The 24,509-nt window shown below is 39.2% G+C and overlaps 1 protein-coding gene across 1 annotated transcript; it reads left to right on the forward strand.

Moving 5' to 3' along the window:
• Positions 1-4,039: 4,039 nt before the first annotated feature.
• On the forward strand, positions 4,040-23,487 carry LOC119823451 (cysteine-rich secretory protein 2-like). The gene is made up of 7 exons (XM_038343470.1): positions 4,040-4,108; positions 10,908-11,024; positions 17,410-17,497; positions 18,122-18,264; positions 18,690-18,787; positions 20,738-20,826; positions 23,360-23,487. Exons 1-7 carry the CDS (start codon positions 4,040-4,042, stop codon positions 23,485-23,487), a joined length of 732 nt encoding a protein of 243 aa, XP_038199398.1.
• The last annotated feature ends 1,022 nt before the right edge of the window (positions 23,488-24,509 follow it).

The raw sequence follows: 24,509 nt of genomic DNA on the forward strand, positions 1-24,509 counted from the left end.
CTTAAATAAGAGTAGAAATGTGTGTGTGTGTGTGTGTGTGTGTGTGTGTGTGTGTTAACCTATTAGCTCAGGCTTCTTACTAATGCTTACACCTTACCTTAAATTAACCCATTTCTATTAATCTTTGTACCACCATGAGGCTGTGGCCTACTGGTAAGGTTCCAAAAAGTCCTTCTCCTTTGACAGCTAATGTGTGAATACACACACACACACACACACAGTGTAACAAAAATAAAAAATCAACATTAAATTTGTATCAGTAGACCAATATTCATACCAATGCAAAGTATTCATTTCTATATCATACCCCCCTTTAAATGAAAACAAACATTTTGAAACAATCATTTTGGGAATTTCAGCATAGTTTTGTCCAAAGTGCTTCCTGCTATTTGTTGGGTGAAGTTCTTTTAAGATTCATGGAGACTTTTCAAGGGGTCTTGTTGCATCAAGCCATATTAGCCTGGAAGGAATCCATGGGTTCTTATCTGTGGAAACAAAGGCAGAACCTTTTTTCCAAAGTAACATATCCTTAGACCCTACCATAGGCCAAAGCAGCTTAATTAATTAACTAATAAAAGCAACACATATACAAAAGTACATCCCACATCACCAAATACCTTCTTACTTATCTTGAAAAGTGATGTTTTTAATTTTTTTTATTGCTTTATAAATAATACCATTCAAAATTTCCACCTCCTCCCCTCCTCCCATTTCCTTCCCACTCCCCTACTCACCTTCCCTCCTCCCCCTCCAGTCCTAAGAGAGGGCTGAGTATCCTGCCCTATGGGAAATCTAAGGCCCTCCCTGCTTCGCCCAGGCCTAGGAAGGTATACATCCAAATAGACTAGGATTCCAAAAAGCCAGTACATGCAGTAGAAACAAATCCCAGTGCCATTATCATTGGCTTCTCAGTCAGCCCTCATTGTCAGCCACATACAGAGAGTCTGGTTTGATCCTATACTCATTCAGTCCCAGTCCAGCTGGCTTTGGTGAGCTTCCATTAGATCGTGCACACTGTCTCAGTGGGTGAATCACCTCTTGTGTCCTGACTTCCTTGCTCATCTTCTCCCTCCTTCTGCTCTTCAACTGGACATTGGGAGCTCAGTCCAGTGCTCCAATGTAAGCCTGTCTCTATCTCCATCCATGGCCAGACAAAGGTTCTATGGTGTGTTGGCCGGGAACCCCGGTGATCCCCGCCAGGACCCCCGAAGGTCTAGAGGTTTGTTTTGATACTGGTAAGATATATGTATGTATGCACTGATTGTCTGAAAGTAATATATATGTTTCTCTAAACTCTTTGGCTGAGGGAAGGAAAGGTTCTCTGGGGAAGAGAACAGACAGACTTTTGGGGAGAGAGCAGGAATGAATGATAACCAGGCTCCCACAAATTAGACAGTACAGCTTAGGGAGGGGTCAACTTTTTGATAATAAACACAGGTAAAAAATGCCCAGTAGAATGGGAATTTTCTAAGAGATAAACATTATTACAGGCAATAGAGATCTAACCACATCTACTCACACCCACCTGCTAAACAGGAGAGAAAGAGAGCTACAGCAAACATGTAAAGGCACAACAGAAAACAAAAGGCATTCCATGGTCCTATAGTCCCATGACCTTGTCCTAAATGAGATTGGCCCCATCAGAAGATTCCCTTCTGGTTGACCGACACTTGGAACTTCCAATTGTAACTTTGCTGCTCCTCTGGCATGGCCAACAGTATAGATTATGTTGTTTTCCCCCTACTATGATACCAGAAGAAAAAAAACTGTTTTTTAAGCATTACTTGAAATTAATATTCAATCAGATAACAAATTTTTATGGAAATAACTGATGGGGTTAAACCAAATTTTAGGTGCTTCAAAAGATAATAAAAAATACTGATATTTTTCTGGTGTGGGAAGCCCTTCTGTCTATGTGTTTACTTTTCTTGGTTAATATATAAATGTTTTGGCCAGTGGCTTAGCAGAATAGAGATGTGGGAAAACTAAACTGAATGCTTGGAGAAAGAATGCCAAGTCGGGGAGCCATGTAGCCACGTCAGAGACAGACACCAGATGGAACCTTGCCCAGTATGCACAGCCACGTAGAGATAAGTAATCATGAGGTCCTGCTTGTTGGGGTCTCTGTCCTGCCCAGTTCGCACAGCTGCTAGCCTCAAAGAATCACACAGAAGTCCTAAATTAGATATAAACTGATTGGCCCATTAGCTCAGGCTTCATATTAGCTCTTATAACATATATACCTATCATCATTATCTATGTTAGCCACATGGCTCAGTACCACCTTTTTCAGCAGGGTAGGTAAACATTCCTACTTCTTCCGTGGTCTGGGCAGGACTACAGGAAGAGCTTTCCTTCTTCCCAGAATACTCCTGTTCTCCTTGCCCTGCCTCCTGCCTATAATTCCTGCCTGGCTATGGGCCAATCAGTGTTTTATTTTAAAACATAATTGACAGAATACAGAATTTTCCTGCATACAGATTAATAAAAATGGGTTTAAATTAAGATGTAAGAGCTGCCAATAAGAAGATAGAGCTAATAGGCCAAGCAGTGATTTAATTAACACAGTTTTGTGTGGTTATTTTGAGGCTGAGCAGCCAGGAACAAGCAGCAGCCTTCTACACTTATTCATTTATGGTTACACATATTTTACTATATGAGAACTATAATAGGATTTTCATGTAATTATGTCTTTTTTTAAGTAAAACTATAGAAATTCACATTTTGTGTAAGAGGAAACTGAAACTCTGGTGGATTTCTCAAGTATTATGGTTTCCAAAGACTATTGTAGTGAACACTTAGCTGCAGACAGGAAATAAAAAAAAAGTCATAGAAAGTTGATGCAGGAATATGTTCAGCTATAAAATATGCCCTACTTCTCATCTTAAGAATAAAGTAGTCTGGGTGGTCAATATAGAAACACTAATTTTGGTATTCATTACGTAAATAGAGAACCGCTAATTCTAATGGTTTTAGGATGTCATCCCCACTAGAACTATGTTTTTCAGGAAAGTGAAAATATGTGGTAGGTGTGTATATGTTTCCATGTCACTTTATATGTTATTATATGATATTATATGATATTATACTAAAGTAAAGATAAAGGGGCCCCAGGAAGTTGCATTCATGACGTGCTCTTCCCAAAATGAAAATTGTTTTCGTTTTTCTGTTCAATGTATTTTAAGTCATTACTGGTGGGTGAGGATGGGAAGATAAGTATTTTTCCAACTGAGTTGCTTTTAGTATTATCCTAAGGACCCATGGTATGCCATCCTATTTAGAAGGAGCAATACGAGCATGAACAAGAAGGCTTTTAAAACACAATGATAATAGTAAACATCTTTTGTACCAAACTGTGGTACAAAACTGTACATCTTTTGTACAAACTGTTGACCAGAACTGAGTAAAGAAGGCTTTTAATTCATTAACTATATATTTGTTTTTCTACACCAAAACTTCAGATAATAATACAAGTATGAGGGAAAAATCTGATTTCTCATTCTCTCATTGAGAAATAACCACTTCCAAGGTGTTTGGTCATTTTATGTCAAGCATAATCCCAACCCTGAAATCTTGAAGAAATTCTGGTGTAGATAGATAAGTAGCTCTCTCCTCGCTGAAAATAGAAAGTTGAGAGATGAGACCCAGTGAAAAAAACCCTGAACCGTCTCTCTAATAATGAGACGGAAGGTGAGTGTCAGCAACCTAACTAACTATGAAGGAATCATCGAGTTTTTCACATTCCCTTTTGGATGAAGAAAAGGTGACCGACATTTGCAGGAAGATGCTAGGAATTCCCGAGTCTCTGCACGTCCAAGTCGAGGGCAGCCGTCAAGGTCTTCAGTCCATGTCCCTTTTAGAGATGAGAGCGCTTCAGTCTCATTCTATTTATGCCATAAAGTGACTCCCTGTTAATCGTGAGTGAACTTGGGGGTTTACAGGCACTTGGCATATAACCCAGGTGGCTCGATTTCCCCTCCTGTGTCCCCGCACTACTGACTTCAGTGAAGATATTTGTTTGCTTTTCCAGTGTACAGCCATGGCTTGGTTCCGGATGATGCTGCTTCTCTTTGCTTTGCTGCTGCAATCATTGCCCACAGGAGGAAAGGTACATTTAAGGGGCGGGAACATCCTCTCAGAGCACTCGGCAACTTTGGAAAAGGGCAGGCCACTTTGAGAGCAGAAGAATGCAGTGTCTGAGAGGTGGCAAAGGGCCCAAGGGTGTCATAAAGCACTTCACTGGAAGGCAGAAATAGGGGACTAAGTCTTCTGTTCCATCACTCATGGCTGTGGTGGCCTGCAGTCACATGTGCCCTTTGGATACTTGAAAAGCCAAAGTATATTCCAAGGAGAAGGTTCCCAGGTGTGAACAACATAGCACAAGTCCAACAACAACAGACTTCACTAGTATTCTATGGTCAACAAACAGATGACACTATTTCATATAATTGGTTTAATAATAGATAAAGTTCACAGCACTGTTGTTAACAATTACCAGACTTGCTGGCTGAACACAGTAGAAGCGCATTCTCTACAACTGTCGGGGCTAGAAGTCTGAAATTGAGGTCTCTCTGGTGGAACTGATTCTTTCCTTTCTCTTATAGTGACTTCTGCCAATTGTTGTTGCTCTTTGACAGATGGCTGTGTCACTCCAACCTCTTCCTTCATGTTGATATAATCTCCTCTGTGTTTCTCAGGAAATCACTGGGCCCGAGATTCAGGTTCCACTTGGGTACTTTAGGATAATATTGTGTTAAGATCCTGAATTGATTACTTCTGTAAAGACATTTTCTTCCCAGATAAGACCATATTTATAGATTTCTTGAATGTGTTATGTGTTATCTTGAGACACAATTACTCAATTTATCACAAATAAATATATTGCTGAAATTCACTTTCACACTTTAATAGGTCATCTCCAATTAAAATCACATGTCACTCATAAATCATATTTTAAAGAGACAGCATGTTGTGTGGGTTTAAAGAGCTAAATTAGTTATGGGTCTTCTGCTCCAAGTATTTTCTATGTTCTTTGTTTCTTCCCATTTCTATGTGATTGCTCAGAAATTTAAGAATATGTAATCTTAAATTTGCATTAGTATTCTCTTTTCCTGTATCAGTATATCTATCTCTTTTTTATTGTTTACAAATAACTGGATTTGTTTCTAAAATCTTTTTGTGTTTATCAGTGATCTTGGTATTAGCCTATAGGAGACTGTTACCGTGTGGAATCTTGAATTCAGACCCCCTGTTTCACACATGATTTTATGCTTTCATGACCCCAGAACAAGGCCATCCATCCTTGTCAGTGTGTGTAAGGCTCACAGATGGAGCTCTCCTTCTGACCTGGCAGCCTGGGAGTGTGAGAGACTGTCATCGTTGTCTCCTTTCGTTCTCTTCTATGACTTTTAGAACTCAACACTAGCTAGAAAATAAGACCTTGATGGTTGGTCAGCTCTTATTTGGCATTCATAACTGTAACCAGTCTGAGAGTCAAATTCTTTTTTCCCAAATAGTTTATTTATTGGACATTTTTATATGACAGATAATGCGCTAGCTCCCTACAATATTTTTCCTTTTTTTCACTTAAAAAAAAAAACCTCTATTTATTGAGCTGTATATTTTTCTCCACTTGCCTTCTTTTCTCTCCCCTCCCCTTCATCTTTCTCCCGCGGTCCCCATGCTCCAAATTTACTCAGGAGATCTTGTCTTTTTCTACTTTCCATATAGATTAGATCCATGTATGTCTCTCTTAGGGTCGTCATTGTTGTCTAGGTTCTCCACGATTGTAAATTGTAGGTTGGTTTTCTTTGCCTTTATGTCTAAGAGCCACTTATGAGTGAGTACATGTTATTTGTCTTTCTGGGTTACACTCACTCAATATGATGTTTCTAGATCCATCCGTTTGTCCGCCAATTTCAAAATATCATTATAATAGTCAAATTGGAGGAAGTTTTGCTTCTTATTCCCCAGGGCTTTTTTTTTCAATAACGGTTTTCCATCTTTTTCTCCCTAAATAATTTTCCCTTGGACCCTCACCATTTTATTATTTCCTGGTTCAACTCTTAGCTTTCATTCCTAAAAATTCATTATCCACTGAGATGTTTATTGGGTTTTAGCACCACTAATTGCTTACCTATAATCTTTCTCAGCATGACTTTCTATGTTTCCCACCAGTCCGATGAAAACTGTACATCTTTTCAAATCCCAAAATCATCTTTTGTGAATTGTTTATCCTCAATAAATTGATCTCTCGTCATATAGACTTCACCTATCAGATTTGAAGAAGTCATATTTTTATGCCTTATGAACTCTCTAAGGATAGATTCTGATTTTTGTTAATTTTAGACTTGATACATATCTTACTTTCTGACCTCCCCAATAAAACTCTATTGATACTCATATAAAAATAATCATAGTTTTATACATAGAATTTTCATGGACAAACATAATGGTATAAACAATCAGAAAGATTTCTTACCCTAAGAAACCAATTTTTAGTGTATTTTAACATATTTAATTTGAATTTATTGTGCTATACATTTTCTTTCCTCCCCTCCAATTTTTTTTCTCCATCCCCTTCAACCCTCTCCCATGGTTCCCATGCTCCCAATTTACTCAAGAGATTATGTCTTTTTCCACTTCCCATGTAGATTAAATCCATGTATGTCTCTCTTAGAATCCTCATTGTTGTCTAGGTCTCTAGGATTGTAAATTGTAGGCTGGTTTTCTTTGCTTTATGACTAAAAGCCACTTATAAGTGAGTATATATGATACTTGTCTTTCTGAGTCTGGGTTATCTCACTCAATATAATGTTTTCTAAATCCATCCATTCAAGATGTCTTTTTTTTCTGTGTAGTGCTCCATTGTGTAATTGTACCACATTTTCCTTCCATATCCATTCTTCAGTCGAGGGGCATTTAGGTTGTTTCCAGGTTCTGGCTATGATAAATGCCTTATGAACATAGTTGAGCACATGTCCTTGTGGTATGATTGAGCATCCTTTGGTTATATACCTAAAAGTGGTATTTCTGGGTCATGAGAAAGGCTGTTTTCTAATTTTCTGAGAAATTGCCATACTGATATCCAAAGGGGCTGTACCAATTTGCACTCCCACTAGCAATGCAAAAGTGTTCTCTTTGCTCCTCATCCTCTCCAGCATAAGCTGTCATCAGTATTTTTGAGCTTGCCCATTTTTACAGGTATAAGATGAAATCTCAGAGTTGTTTTGATTTGCAATTCTCTGAAGGCTAAAGATGTTGAGCATTCCCTTAAGTGTCTTTTAGCCATTTTAGATTCCTCTGTTGAGAGTTCTCTGTTTATGTCTTTACTCCACTTTTTTATTGGATATTTGTTCTTGGTGACCAATTCTTGAGTTATTAATATATTTTGGAGATCAGTCCTCTGTTTGATGTGGGGTTGGTGAACATGTTTTCCATTCTGTAGGTTGCCATTTTGTTCTTGTTGATTGTGCCGTTTGCTTTACAGAAGCTTTTCAGTTTCAGGAGGTCCCATTTATTAATTGCTTCTCTCAGAATCTGTTGCTGCTGGGGTCATATTAAGAAATGGGTCTCCTGTGCCAATTCATTCAAGTGTACTCTTTACTCCTTTCTCTTTTATGAGGTTTCAGTGTTGCTTGGCTTTTTTGTTGGGGTCCTTGAATCTATTTGGACTTGAATTTTGTGCATGGTGATAGAAATGGAATTATTCTCTGTTATGCCCAAATCCATGGGTCCCCACAAAAGCCAACAAAGGAGACTGAGTCCCATATGTAAAAGCTAAGAACTTTTATTTTAATCGTTTGCAAACTCAGTCTCTCCACCAGTCCAACATATTGGAATATCCGGAGAGCCTCAAGCTAATTAGAATTGGGTTTTTATAGTAGTAAAGGTGGGGGTGAGGGGTCTCTGAGGTTCAGGACCCCTAATAGGCTGACATTTGTTTAGGGGTGTCCTGGTGAAGTGCTGGCAAGTGTTTCAATCTACAGTGCTTGGAATGCAGGAATTTCCTTTGAAGGCCTCTGCTCTTGGGCAATCTCAGCCTGCCAGGCATTGTCTCAGGGTAAACTATTGAGACTTCCAGAATTCATTTAAAATTTATCAGTGGCCAGAGTCCCAGGTGATAATGGTTGGAGGAAGTAAAGAACTTTCTTTCTACCCCAGACTTAGATTATTATGGCTTGCCTTCACATTCTTAATCTTCCACCGGTTGATATGCCAGCACCATTTGTTAAATATGCTTTCTTTTTTCCATTTTATATATTTTTTTTTGCTTCTTTGTCAAAAATCAGATGTTTGTAGGTGTGTAAATTAGTATCTGGGCCTTCGATCTGGTTCTATTGGTCCTCCTATCTAGAAACCATTATTTTTATGTTTTGAAGTTATTTTAAGTCACATTTTGAGGATAATGGAAGCATGGGGTTGTTTGATAATCTGGGATTGGTCATTGCTGATAGCTTGACTTTTGCACACCCCTATTCAGTATGAATCTACGTTTGTGTTGCATCTGTTAGTTCAAGGCATTATCTAATCATCTCTGTCCTTAGGAACACAAAGCAGAGGTCGAAAAGGACAGAGGGTAGAAAATGGCCAATGCTGTGTAATCAGAAGCATGAAGCTAGAAACGTGAGAGTCTTGAGGGAGCTCAGTATTGTGAAGAACAGTCAAGTAACTTATTCCAACGTATCAGAAAACCTATTAGCGTGTCTATTAGATATACTTCAGAATTTTGTTCACACCTTGGAGCACTGCACCCTTGTATAAATTTAAGCTTAGAACCTGTCCAAGAACCAAAAGCCCCATTCTGCTCTGAGATTTAGCTGCCATATGCATATAATCATGAAGAGAAGCTGAAAATATGAACACTGGACCAATCACATTTTACTAATAAACTGATCAAAGTAAGAAACTTTCCATTCAATATATGAACTTGCTGCCCTCTAATTGTGTGGGAAACATTTGAAAATATTTAAGAAGTATGTATTGAACAGCCTTGGAAAACGTGCTGCCTAATGGTTTTGCCCATGGGCTGGATGGGAGATAGGAATTAAGACATAATCTGCACATCCTATTATCAAATGCAGATGCCACAGAGAGCAATGTTCTCTGTAGTCTATGGATCATGGGGTTCCTTTACCATACCTCATTGTGGTTTGACCAAAGCAAAAGGATAAGTCTTAGGCCTTCTGATATGAGCATTTGAATGACAAAATATTATCCTCATTTTAATGTAAATTTGATAGTATATGTTTCCCTATCTATCCCCTACTCTCAGATACTCTCCATCTCCATATTCAACCCAACTTCATGTTCTTTCTCTCACAAACAAAACAAAACCAAAACAAAAACACAACCAAAATCCAAAATACAAAAGCAAAACAACCAAAAAACAAGTCAAAAATGCCAGAACGAGTAAAATCATAAATGACATCTGTTTGTGATTGGCAAACTGGTCTTGGGCATAGGGCCTCCTGGAGCACAGCTGTTGTACTCACTGTGGAAGTGTGAATACCATTGGACCTCATAATCTTGTAGGATATGGCACTGCTAAGAGGCGTAACTTTGTTGAAAGTAGTTGTGACCATTGTTGGAGGAAGTGTGTCACTGAGGTGTTGGGCTTTGAGGTTTCCTATGTTCAGGATACTGTCCAGATAGTCAGTCAACTTCCTATGGTCTACAAGCTAAGGTGTAGCCAACAGAATGCCTGTCTGCACATCATCATATTCCCCACCATGATGATCATGGACTTAACCTTGAAACTATAAGCCAGGCACCACAATTAAATGTTTCCTTCATAAGAGTCGCCAAGGTCATGGTTGTCTCTTCATAGCACTAGCAAAAAACCTTAGCTAAGACACTGATACTCCACTGGAGAAGATTGATTTTTTTTTCTTTGCCAGCAGATAGCTACTCAGTTAGGGGTGGGAGTCCATGTCAAGTTTCAGTTCTCAAGCCTGGGATTTTTGTTTGGTGAACCTCTGCAGATCTTTTGTGTCTTGCCACAGTCTCTGTGAGTTCATGTGCATTGGTCTTGTGTTTGGAAGACACTTTTTCCTTGGAGTCACCCATCACTTTTGCCTTTAGCATCATTAAGTTCCCTCTTCTGCATAGATCCCTGAACCTTGATGGTGTGTGTGTGGGGGGGGAGATTTTGTTTTGGTCATCTCACTTAGGACTGCATGTTCCAAAGTCTGTCACTCTCTGCACATTGTCCTATTGTAGGTTTACTGAAAGTTCTCATCTACTGAAAGAAGAGGCTTCTCTGGTGAGGCCTGAATGATGCACTGATCTATGGTATAGCGATATGTCATTATTTTATTGTTATGTTCATGTACCAGAATAACAGTAGATTTTCCCTTAGCTCACATGGCCTATGTAGTCTCAGGTTCTTTGCCACTTTAGCATTGTTAGAACTGGGTTGCACCTCACGGAGTAGGCCCTAAAGTCAATCAAAAAGTGGCTTGTTCTTTTCATAATATTGATGTCCTATTGCACCAGTCTAACATGCAGGCACTGTTGTAAGTCTCATGGCTTGTATCTGGCCAATATTCATCACCTTTATTCTCTGGTCATGTTCAGAGTACCTCCCTGAACCACCTCCTATAGGACTGCATTAACACACACATACACACCCACACCAACGAAAGCTGAAATAAAACCAGACACTATCATTTGTGACCTCAGAGGAGTTTTTGTCTAGGAATGAATTACTCATCATTTCCAAGTCTTCTGTCTACTTATTCCTGTTAAAATTGTTGACTCAGATGTGTTGCCATTGATAAACAACTAATACTTTTCTATTTAGGTGATGTTATGTGATAATAGTTTTAGGTGATTATTTTGTTGTTGTTGTCGAAGTAATTTCTTCACTGTCATCTACAAAAATGTTAAAAGTTATTTTCCTTCAGGATCCTGCTTTTGCTGCACTGTTAACCAACCAGGTGCAAGTTCAAAGAGAGATTGTGAATAAACACAATGAACTGAGGCGAGCAGTTAACCCCACAGCCAGCAACATGTTACAAATGGTAAGAGACTGTGGTGGAAATGAGGTGAGCCCGTGGTGGGGGGAGGAGCAACTGGAGATGGCTTAAATTATGGTTTAAAATATTCCTTACTTCTGTAAGGACCAGGCTTCAGCAACTCAGGAACTAGGGGGCAGGAACAACAAAGTCAGCATACTCAATTTGACTTTTCTGTCTGATGGGGTAAAACTTAACTATCTGTGGCCAGTGAAAAAGGGAATAATACACACACACACACACATACACACACACACACACAACTTTAAGATTTCTCTATTATCTCCCTCTCATCTTTATTATCTCATTTTATTTCTTTTATTACCTCTATCCAGAAATATCCCTTCTGTGTATTTATTTTTTCTTTTACAGCTTAAAAAACCCAACAGATTCCTTTAAACAATATAAAAATTACAGTGTAGTTACATTCTATCTATTTATTTATTTATTTTTAAAAAGCTATCTTTTTTTTCATTTTACATACAAATCCCAGTTCTCATTACCTCCCCACTTCCCATTCCCTCCATCTTCCCTCCACCCCACCCCCTATCCATTCCTCAGAGAGGGTAAGGCACATTGCTTTGGGGAAAGTCCAAGACCGACCCTGCTATATCTACGCTCAACAAGTTATCCATGCAAAGAGAATGGGTTCCCAAAAAGTAGTACAGCAGTAGGGATAAATCCTGGTGCCACTAACAGTGGTTCTGCAGTCTGCCTCATTCAGATGATCCAGTTTGGTCCTATGCTTGTTTCTTCCCTGTCTGGCTGGAGTTGGTGAGCTCCTGTTAGCTCAGGTAAACTGTTTCAGTGGGTGTCCCCTTCATGGTCTTGACCTCTCTGCTCATATTCTCACTCTTCTCATTCTTCAACTGAACTTTGGAAACTCAGTCAAGTGCTCCACTGAGGGTCTCTGCCTGTTTCCATCAGTTGCTGCATGAAGGTTCTATGGTGACATTTAAGATATTCACAAATCTGACTATAGGGCAAAGTCAATTCAGGCACCCTTTCCTCTATTTCTTATGGTATTAGCTGGGGTTATACTTGTGAATTCCTGGGAATTTCTCTAGTGTCAGGTTTCTTACTAACCCCATAATAGCTCCCCTCATCAAAAAATCTTTTTCCTTGCTCTCATCTCTGTCTTTCTTCCTTCTTGACTATCCTTTTCCTTCAAGTTCCTCACCCCCCTCCTCTTCCCCTTCAGCTCTCCTTTCTTCCCCCATCCCCAGGCTCCAAATTTTGTCAGGTGATCTTGTCTATTTCAACTTTCCAAGTGGATCTATGTATGTTTCTCTTAGGGTTTTCCTTGTTACTTAGCTATTCCAGAGTCATGGACTATATATAGGCTGGTTATCCATTGCTTTACAGCTAGTATCTACTTAGGAGTGAGTACATACCATGTTCATCTTTCTGAATCTGGGTTACCTTACTCAGATTTTTTTCTAGGCCCATACATTTGCATGCAAATTTCAAGATGTCATTTTTTATTGATATTTACATTTATTTATTTATTTATTTATTTTTATTATTAAAAATTTCCATCTCCTTCCCTTCTCCCACTTCCCTCCCCTCCCCTCCACCCACACCCCTACTCTTTCTCTCTCCAGGCAAAAGAGCAGTCAGGGTTCCCTACACTATGGGAAGTCCAAGGTCCTCCCAATTCCCCCCAGGTCCAGGAAGGTGAGCATCCAAACTGACAAGGCTCACACAGAGCCCATCCATGCCGTAGAATCAAAGCCCAGCACCATTGTCCTTGGCTTCTCAGTTAGCCTCACCATCAGCCACATTCAAAAAATCCAGTTTGATCACATTCTCCATCAGTCCCATTCCAACTGGCCTTGGTGATCTCCCATTAGATCTGTCCCACCATCTCAGTGGGTGAACACACCCCTCACAGTCCTGACTTCCTTGCTCATGTTCTCCCTCCTTCTGCTCCTCATTAGGACCTTGGGAGCTCAGTCCAGTGCTCCAATGTTGGTCTCTGTCTCTGTCTCCATCCATCACCAGATGAAGGTTCTATGGTGATATGCAAGATAATCATCAGTGTGGCTATAGGACAAGGCCAGTTCAGGCACCCTTTCCTCAGCTGTCCAAGGAACAAGCTGGGGACATCTTCTTGGACACCTGGGAACCCCTCTATAGTCAATTCTCTTGCCAACCCTAAAATGGCTCTCATATATAAGATATATACTTCCCTGCTCCCACATCCACTCCTCCTCCATCCCAACCATCCCATTCCCTCAAGCTCTCCCCATCCTCTCTTTCTCCCTTCTCTCTCTTCTCTCCCCTTATCCCCACCTCACCCCCAGCCCTGTGCTCCCAACCCCTACCTGGCAGTTTTGTCAATTTCCAATATCCAGGAAGATAACAATATGTTTTTCTTTGGGTTCACCTTCTTATTTAGCTTCTCTAGGATCAAGAATTATAGGCTCCATGTCCTTTGTTTATGGCTAGAATCCACTTACGAGTGAGTACATACCATATTCCTCTTTTTGGGTCTGGGTTACTGTAGTGTGGAGTTGTTGGGCCGCTTCCCACCGCCCAGCTCCTGGTTGCCCGACTCCTGTATGGCTAGCTTTACACCCGAAATAATTACATGGAAACTTTATTCTTTTAAACACTGACTGGCCCATTATTTTCAGCCTCTTACTCACATCTTGACTAACCCATATTGAATAATCTGTGTAACACCACAAAGTGGTGTCTTACCAGGAAATATTCAGCACGTCTGTCCTGGTGGCTGGCTTCATGGTGACTGGCTCACTGAGGAGAGGCACGACAGTCTGGCCCAGAGAGGCGAGGCAATTGTCTGAGCCATCTACCTCACTTCCTTTTTCCTGTTCTGTCTACTCCACCTATCTAAATCTTGCCCTATCAAAAGGCCAAGGCAGTTTGTTTATTAGCCAATGAAAATCCTCCATCAGGTTACCTCACTCAGGATGGTGTTTTCTATTTCCATCCATTTGCATGCAAAATTCAAGATGTCATTGTTTTTTACCACTGAGTAGTACTCTAAAGTGTATATGTGCCACACCTTCTTTATCCATTCTTCCACTGAGGGGCACCTAGGTTGCTTCCACGTTATGGAAATTACAAATAGTGCTGCTATAAACATAGTTGAACAAATGTCCTTGTAGTATGATTGAGCATCCTTTGGGTATATGCCCAAGAGTGGTATTGCTGGGTCCTGAGGTAAGGTTCTGAGTGGTGTAGGGGGTCCTTCTGTATTTGTGTTCCTTTCATTGGTTAAATAAAGAAACTGCCTTGGCCTTTTGATAGGGCAGTACTTAGATAGGCGGGAAGACAGAACTGAATGCTGGGAGGAGGAAGGCAGACAGGGAGAGCTGCCATGAAGTCACCAGGTCAGGGACACGGAATCTTTCCCGGTAAGCCACGGCTCATGGTGATACACAGATTAACGGAAATGGGTTAGATCAGTATGTGAGAGTTGGTCAAGAAGAGGCTAGATATAATGAGCCAGGCAGTAATTAAATTAATACAATTTCTTTGTGGTTATTTTGGGGGTTAAGCTAGCTGGGCAGCGGGAAGCGGCCGACTCCTTCTACAACATCTGAGAAACTGCCATACTGATTTATAGAGTAGTTGTACAGGTATGCATTCCCACCAGCAATGGAGGAGTGTTCCCTTACTCCACATCCTCTCCAGCATAAGCTATCTTTGATATTTTGATCTTAGTAATTCTGACTGGTATAAGACTGTATCTCAGAATCATTTTGATTTGCTTTTCCCTGATGGCTAAGGATGTTGAAGAAAGAAAACATCTTAAACAAATGCTGCTGGCACAACTGGATGTCAACCTGTAGAAGAATACAGATAGATCCATATCTGTCCCCATGCACAAAACTCAAGTTCAAATGGATTAAAGACCTCAATATAAATCTGACCACACTCTACCTGACAGAAGAGAAAGTGGGAAGTAGCCTTCAATGCATAAACAGAGGAGACCCCTTCCTAAATATAAACTCAGTAGCACACACACGAGAGCAACAATAAATAAATAGGACCTCCTGAAACTGAGAAGCTTCTGTAAAGCAAAGGATACAACCAATAAGATAAAAAAGTAGCCCACTGAATGGGAAAAGATCTTCACCAACCCCACATCAGACAGAGGACTGATCTCCAAAATAGATAAAGAACTCAAGAAATTAGACATCAAAATTCCAAATAATCCAATTAAAAAATGGTGTAAAGAACTAAACAGAGAATTCTCAACAGAAGAATTTCAAATGGCTGAAAGATACATTTTTTAAGTTAATTGTCACAATGAATACAAGTTAAAAAAAAGGAAAAACATGTTTCCCATTTTCCTTACATGGTTAAACATTTTACATACTAAATGTGAAAAACAAATTATCCTCAAGAACCTACATAATTCATGTCTGAGCAACTTATTACAGATTAACAGAGGGTAAGCAAACAAGGTAGTTTTCTCAACCAGTTGTCTTACTGGAAGGTTGCATTTTGAGGTTACAAAGAAAAGATCAATAATTTTAATATTTAATTCAGAAGGTAATATAAAAAATCTCAAAAGAATAACAAATATAAACTTTTATATATGAAGAGGAATCAGTATTACCTTAAATTTTCAGGGTGCACACCGACACATCAACAGTTTGTTTCTTTATAAAAATCAGGAAGTTGAGGTAGAAATGGGTATACGGAATTGATCATCACCTTGATCACTGACCCATCCTAGCGAGAAAGGCAAGTGAGCTAAATAAAAACGTGGCTGTATTTGTTCTTGTTTCTTGACCTCAAAGAGTCGCTCAATCAACTGCCTTCCTAAACTTTAAACTGTTCCTTAAGATTTTCTATCTCAAAGCCATTAACAAAGACATCTTAACTTAACTTTAGCCGTTATGTAAAGCTTTGTTTCAGCTATGATGCACACCAAAACCTATGAACACATCTCCCAACATTGAGACTAAGAGAACTTAAGCTAGCCTCGTCTGGGAAACAATTTTCTTAATCATTAACCTAAGCTACACTACACTCTATGCGACTCCTCAAGAGAAACTCCTAAATTCTAGCTGGTGACACTTCCTTGTTCTTAATTTCTATCCTTTGCAGCGCCTGCTTTGTCAAGGGTGGTGGCAACACCATATCCTGTCTTAGTTTTCCCACTAAACTAACTCCTATCACAATCCCTTACTGTGTTTGTTAAAACCTTTAACCATCAAAATTCTATCTAAACTAACATTATTATTGTATAAAATCATTGTTTCAGTTAAACAGCACAGCTTAGGAGGAAATCATCCTCATAATAATCCACAGGTAAAAATGCCCAAGCAGCACAGGATATTTTTGTGAGATAATCATACAGCATTAAAGGCAGTGGAATTCTCCCCACACCTGTTGATACCATGCCAGATACCAGAGAAAAATGTCAGCAGCAAATATGCCAAGAGAGCAATAGCAAGAGACATTCTCAATCTGAAACCCTTGGGGTCTTGCCTATTTGAGATTCACCCATCAGTGCTCTGCGTCTGATCTCCCGAAGCTCAATTGCCACCTGCTCCACCTCTGACATTGCTGCCTAGAGTTCCTGTTTTGATTTTGCTATTTTACTAATTTATTTATTCATTTATTTTTATGTGGGAAAGAGTCCATTGTTCTCATTTTTAACATGGCTAAAAGACATTTCAGGTTTTTTATCTAATAAGTTAGGCAGAATTAGAAACCAAGCCTTTGAGAATCCTGTGTGAAACATTTTGTTCGTTGTCTTTCCTTGGCAGACATCAAGGCATTTTCTGTCTTTCAGGGTCTTACTTCTTGAGAGGATTTTTTTTTTTTGTTTCTGTGTGTGAGCATGGCCATGCACAGGCATTAGATCCCCACTAGAAGTTGGTTTATGGACAGCAATGAATCAGTTCAGGGGTGCTGGGAACCAAACAAAGGACCTCTGCAAATGAGCAGTAGGTTCTCTCAGTCATTGAGCCATCCCTCCATTCTCAATAGTACACTCTTCTTAGTATACAGTACTTTCCAGCACACAATGCTAATATTCCTTTATCTCATCCAAGCCCATCTCTTCCACATGAAAATAATAGGCATCAAAGCACTTTGGAATAACTCAGGACACCTTATAATATTAAAATATTATTAGAATGCTTCACATATATCAGGATCTAGAATCATTCACAAACATCATAGATGTGCCTTTATTGTTGAGTATTTTGCCCTTTTACACGACCTTGATGGACTTCTCTTCATGTGGAAACAAAATTAAAACATACAAAAGAGACATTTTAATAACAGTGATAATTAGAAAAATCTTCCAATGAAATTCTAAAGTTTTGCTAACCAATCAAATTATATGCTTTCGTTATGGTTGGATCATTAAATGTAGTTTTCTTTTTCTTTTGATATTTAGGAATGGAGCACAGAAGCAACCGCAAATGCTCAGAAGTGGGCTAATAAGTGTACTTTCGAGCACAGTAAACCAGAAGCCCGAAAAACCAGTATGTACTTTTATATATATATGACTGCTTCATAAGTGAATAAATTCAACAATATCAGGTATTTCTAGGATATTGCATTAATAGTTTGCACATAAATGGTATTAATTCTACCTTTCCAAGTCATTTATTTATGATTTAAATATAATTAGAATGTGGGTCATGTTTGTTTATATTATGCAAATGTTTCATGTGATTACCATTTGTTCCCTCCAAGCTCAGAAGCAGTGTTGACCCCTTCTCTTTCCTAGGCCTGCATTACAATGCTGAGAGCACACAACACATACCCACGTAAAGCGTTTTAGCTGCAGTTTTGACAGTGCAAATGGAGAAGAATTGAACATTCTCCATTTAACAGAATGGAGCATTCACAACTGCTTTAAATAATTGCACACTTAGGCCAGCTTGACTGTCTGAGATGATTGTCTTCTCATATGATTGATATATCAATTATTAATCTATTAATTAGTTAATTAATCTTAAGAAGCAGGCACCATGCTCCCACCGCAATTAATGATTACCCAGCATAGGCACTATGGCTGAAGTACAGCATTTTGTATTTGTATAGTCAATTGATTTTGCCGTTGAATGTTTTAATGTTTTCCTCATAAATATTTTTCTTCCCAGGTACCCGATGTGGTGAGAATCTCTATATGTCAAGTGACCCTACTGCTTGGTCAACCTTAATTCAAAGCTGGTATGATGAAAGTGAATATTTTACTTACGGTGTAGGAGCACAACCCAATGCAGCTGTAGGCCATTATACTCAGGTGAGCAGACGGATGAAGATACCATAGTAATAAACACTGTAATGCAGTGACCAAAGCTTTGCCAGCTGATGACCCATTCCTATGTTCTTTTGAGGAGACAGGCTGAGTGGGTATTATATAGTTCTGTCATTTGATTGATTCCTTAAGATATATTAATTTATGCCCAGGGTCTGAAGAATTAATGATAGGAAAGCATGCAGTATATCTTTTCACTACAAATGGATAAAACAGTCATACCACATAACAGGCTTAGTTTTAAAAGGTATTAAAAATAAAATTTTATTACTGTGATACTCAAAATAAAAATTTTATACGGTAAATGTTAATGACTATGATAGCCACATATTTATACGCTGTATAGGTCAATATTTATTTGTGAATATTTTACCACTTTTCTATTAAACATCCAAGCATTTGTCTTGTAGGTTGTTTGGTATTCATCTTACAAAGTTGGATGTGGAGTTACTTACTGTCCCAATCAAAATACCCTAAAATATTTCTACGTTTGCCAATACTGTCCTGCGTAAGTACACACTCCAGATTTGTGTGTAATTTTACCTGCAAACTAATATTTGAAAGTTCTTCTATAAAGCAAACCAGAATCAGAAATGTAACCCCACCAAGTGAAGAGCAAATGTCAGGGTTTTATTTTGAAGATCTAGGCCATGTTAACTTGTCAGAGAAGTGTGCAGTTCCATAGGTCTGAATGTAAAGATGTAAGATCTCCATCTTCACTGCAGAAATGATGCCCTTTCTTTCAACTATCCTTCCTTAGGTCCTTCATTCATGGAACCTTGTGTTGTGAATTATTCTCAGGTTTCATGTTATCTATTTTGCTAATTTCACACTGCAGGACTTTACATTTTTACTGGTAGGGCAAATGAATTAAGCAGTTGTCTTGCAAAAGGGATGACCTTGATTTCACCTGTTTTTCTATTCAAATATTTCAATTACTTGTTACCTACAAAAGAGGAAAACCTTACATTGTTCACATAAACTTTGCTATTCTACGTGTGTAACCACAACATACTTTTCGTTTTAATTCTGCTTACTCTTTGGAAGGGGTGGGGACCATGCTTCTTGTCAGATTTATTGAGTGATGGTTACTCAGGTGAAAGAAGACTCGAGTAGGAGAGCTTTGAACTCAGAATTTGTTTCTCTGCCAATACATCTTTAGCGTTTACTAGAGAAAGTTCACAGACCAGGGAGATTTGTAACTAAATTTATTCCTTGATCGTAAAAGCATACCACGAGCAGACACAAGAAACAAGATATGGAATGGAGAGTGGGAGGAAGCTGGGGTTTGAATCTACAGTACCTGTCTAGACCCCTCATGGTTTGGGTCTCTAAGTGTGTACTCAATGCACTGAGACTCAATGGTGTCTCCTTAGACTCTTGTGTCACTTGCACAATTAAGATTTAGATTCCTACGTATTTCCAAGCTCATGGCCCACATGGTAATGATCATCCTAAGTCAAAACTTCATCCCTGTAAGATAGTATACCTTGAATGCTGGCTCAGATCTAAGCTTTGCAAACTGGCATTCTCTTCATAGTAACTGTGAAATTCTCATACATGAAATCTCTTTAAATACAAGCCAGAGCGGCTTAAGTACATGCTACGAGCCATGCACAAACAGTATGTACTCACTCTCAGCCAGAAAACAAACGCTGAAACTTTATTTTCAATTTTAGAGTAACCGCGGACTAGCTCAGCTTTCCAATCTTAGCAGTCTTCCAATTCCCACTGCCATTTATGAGATATTCTTTCTCTAGAGTGATGGAATTTCGAAACCCACACCTGGGAGTGTCTGGCCTTAGTAATGATTTCATCTGTCTGGCAATTGAAGGGGACAATTCTAGATGTCAGTTACCTCCATTTCCTTACTTAGCTTGATGAATTATTGTGGTTAGAGAGACGATGTGGCATTGTTGGTCTTGGTTGTCACCCCGACACAGCTGGAAAGGAGCTTCAAATTCGAGACTCTCCTGTATTAAATTGGCCCGGGTCCCTGTCTGTGAGGCTGTTTTCTGATGGCTAATGTAGGAGGGTCTGGCCCATTGCTGGCCATGCCACCTTTAAGGTAGGTCGACCTGGCCTGAAGGAAAGGTAGCTGAACTTGAGCCTGGGTGCAGCCTGTAAGCAGCATTGAAATCTGCACTGTGTCTTCTTCAGCTCCTGCCTCCAGGTTCCTGCCATGATTTCCCTCAATGACAGACTGTAAGCTATGAGTTAAATAAAAACCCTTCCCGCCCCTGCAAAGTCTCTTTTAGTCATTGTTTTATCTCAGCAACAGACAGCAACCTAGAGCAAAGGGGCTCATGTTGTCTGAGTTATGCTGTGGAAATCAGTATTTTCAGTTTTGTTTATAACAAAATTGAAAATCATGCATAACCATGTACTTATGTTCACTGATACTTTGGTCTATCAAAAAGCAACAAAGAGAAAAATAATTGTATGTTTTAAATTTCAGGGGTAACAATGCGTTGACAAAGGCCACTCCTTACAAGCAAGGGGAACCATGTGCTAGCTGTCCCAATAACTGTGAGAATGGACTATGCAGTAAGTGTGATGGGAGCCACTCGTGGGTCATCAAACAGTCAGTATGTTATTTATCTGGAAACTGTAAAATCAGCTAAGTGATGTATTCGTAGAAGAAGAAAACAATTTACTCAGGAGAAGCACTAAAATAAGTCTTTTATACACTTTACTAACTTATATTTTATTTGTAATGAGAAGAATTTTACCTGCACTACATTTATGGACCGTCTACCCTCAGTGAGAGTGATGTGCAGAGACTGTTCACCTTGCAAGTCAGTTACATATTGTTCTTTAAACTTCATATCAACAGGCCCAAAGTGATATTAAAAAGACAAACAAAGCATGGTGCTGGAGAAATAGCTCAGCAATTAAGAGTATTTGCTGTTCTCTCAAAGGACCGGAGTTCCATTGCCATAACTGATCTTAATGGTTCATAACTGCCCATGACTCCAGTTTCAAGATATCTGAAGTCCACTTCCTGGTACCTGAATGCAAGTGCTGGACACATAGACTTGCAGGCACACAAATTCTCATAACTTAAAAATTCAAATCTCGTATACCTGCATAAATTGAGAACCTGTTTTTCCTCTTACATCCCCTAGTACTAGTCTTTGAGTTCACTATGTTGATTTTTTCATTTCTATAGTATATTCAGAAACATACTATTTACTTTTAAAATTATCCTTTTTCCTATAATTAGGTGGTAGGTTTTTTTTTGCAAATATTTAATTACAATATCCAATCTGCATATACTATTGGCTTATAGAGAAAACATGGCTACAAATGAATAGATAACACAAATGCCATGTATCTTATTTTTCATTAATAGAAACAGGCATAACTATTGGGTCCCAACACTTCAGATGTTTTTTGCTTAAATTACTGTGAATGACAAAATTGAATCACTCATTGAGAATTCTCATTGAGATTTTTTACCTTTCAAATATGTTCACTTTTATTTAGCATTATTCCTGACTCAATTCTATAGCTATAATTTTAAACTATTAGCATCAAAGCTACAGACTAATAAGAAAATGTGTTGAATCACTATACCTCTGCAGAATTCTACTTGCTAAACAGTTAGGAATATACCCTACTTTCAGTGAGTATAAAACAGGAAATTTTAAATAAAAGGAGGTGTCAGTCATGTTTCCTAAAACCTTCTGGCACCAGGATACAGAAATCGCAAATGGGAGCAAGTCCAGAAGCAGCAGGGAAACAGTTTAAATGCTGCAATACGTATTGTTGAATTGTGAGCCAAATAAACAGGGCTCGAGTGCTGTTTCCATGCTTGCCAGGAGCAGATGGCCTATACCTGCTTGGTTCCTGCTCCAGACTTAGAAGTAAAGTTATTGGAATGTTATGTCCTTGAGATTGTAGGATGGCTTCAAAGAGACCATACCCAATAATTGTACTTTTTAAAAGCAGCATAAGAGAAAGACACAATGCGACAGAGTTCACATAGAAGGTTCTTTTTTGAAATTGATTTTATTGAGCTATTTTTTCTTAAATATTTATTTATTATGTATACAATATTCTGTCTGTGTGTATGCCTGAAGGCCAGAAGAGGGCACCAGACCTCACTAAAGGTGGTTATGAGCCACCATGTGGTTGCTGGGAACTGAACTCAGGACCTTCGGAAGAGCAGGCAGTGCTCTTAACCGCTGAACCATCTCTCCAGCATGGGGAAAGGGAATGTAAAAAAGTGGGAAGGAAAGGGGGGAAACTGACCTCTGAGGACCGGAGCAGCAGAAGAGAAGAGAAGAGACGAAGGGAGGGAAGAGGGGGGGAGAGGAGAGAGTGAAGGGTAACACAGACAGGCAGAGAAGCGGGGTGGGGGCAGATAGAGACAGAGAGAAAGAGAGGAGGTGAGCAGGACCTTTTCAAAAGGGAATGTAGTGAATGTGTTCAGGAGGTGCTCTTAGGCTCTGTGTGGCTACGGCTGTCAGAACCCCAAAGGCAGGCCAGTACAGATGCCTGAATATCAACACCCATCAATAATCAACTTTGAGGGTCTGAGGAAAACGTGGCACACTGTCCTTGTTTCAGCCCATTCACAAAGGGCATTTACTCCTGAAAGTGTAAAGTTAGGTTTCCATAATGGGAGATAAGAGGAGTCTCTATAACATCTGTCTCAGAAGATTAGCCACAAATGGGATCTTGGGTACTTGAAATGACCGAGTTAGGCTAAGAAACTAATTGAGTTCATGATGCACTAAAATAGCTACATTTATCTAGTGGGTTCTGTATCAGACTCAGCAGTTATAGATATGCTTATATCTCTTTTTCTCTTTGACTGCCAGGGGATAAAAGTAAGTAAACTCATTTTAGAAATATACCATTTAATTAAAAATAAGAAAAAGTGATGGGTGAGCCAGGGAACTCAGCCAATGGGTCCTCCCTGGGTCACCTGAGACCACCACAGTGGCAACGATGCTCATGTGTTTCTCATTTCTACCTCTCCCTGGATGTTTTACTGGGTGGGCTTTTCTGCTGCTACTTTTCTGCTTTTCAGATAATGGCAATAAGTTAACCCAAACTATTTTCATTGCAGCCAATAGCTGTGAGTTTGAAGATTCCCTTAGTAACTGTGAGTCCTTGAAGGCAACAGCAGGCTGTGATCATAATCTGCTGAGAGAAAAGTGCAAGGCTACCTGCCTGTGTGAGAACAAAATCCATTAGCATGTCCAGGGCGCAGCAAGAAGGACTTCGTGAAAAGAGGATATGCAGTTTTCAGCCGAGGCATACCAGGGAAATCTAGAGGAGATCAGTGACAAGTTGGATCCCAAATGACAAAGCTTTTCCCTCCCTGGATTTACACAGAAATCTCTTTCCTACAGCTCTTTACAAAGGTGTCATTTAGGATGACAACTTTGGATTATAACCAACTTTGGTGCTTTAAACATAGTGGATTGAGTTGGATGCAGAATTTTGAAAGTTGTATCAACACAGGTCATCGTTCATCACTAGAACTTTGAAAAAAAAATAAAAGAACTATGTATGTCCTAAAGCAACTTGCAACAAGATAGTGGACTGTAATAATGTCACCACCAATCTACTCTCCAGTGTCTCCCAGGATAAAGCCTGACATCTGAATTTGTCCTATGTCCTTTTAATTAAACAGAGGTAATCATCCTTTTCAATAAAGAACTTCAGCAACTACACAGATGCAATTTTCATGTAATATTTTTTGTTTTGTTTTTCCAGACAAAATTTCTCTGTGTAACAGTCTTACCCTGTCCTGGAACTGGTTTCATAGACCGGGCTGGCCTGGAACTCACTGAGATCCACCTGCTTCTGCCTCCAAAGTTCTGGGATTAAAGGTGTGCACCTCCACTGTCCAGCTAAATTTTTATGTAATATTTATATATTATGTCTTTTTAAAGTCAAGTGGATGTGGACCTAAGACTTGGAGCAAGTTCTTAGAATAAATGACCTTATATTATATACCTAGATGATTCATTGCTATTATTAAGCACATTCATTCTTGCTGTAGACCCATGAGTGTTGGTGGAAATCTACAGAAATAACATTCCTTCATTGTTGCTTTGAGAAATCAATTGTCTCATAAGCTATTTTGTACCATTTGGCCTTTAAATTTTTTTTTATACAGTGTCGTAACGATGTACTCACAAATGAACTGTTTTAATTTGACTTTCTGGAAAGTCATGTATTAGTCAGTTTTCTCTGGAGAAACTGATGGA

The sequence above is a fragment of the Arvicola amphibius genome, chromosome 9, assembly GCF_903992535.2.
Source record: "Arvicola amphibius chromosome 9, mArvAmp1.2, whole genome shotgun sequence".
Taxonomy (NCBI): Eukaryota; Metazoa; Chordata; class Mammalia; order Rodentia; family Cricetidae; genus Arvicola; species Arvicola amphibius.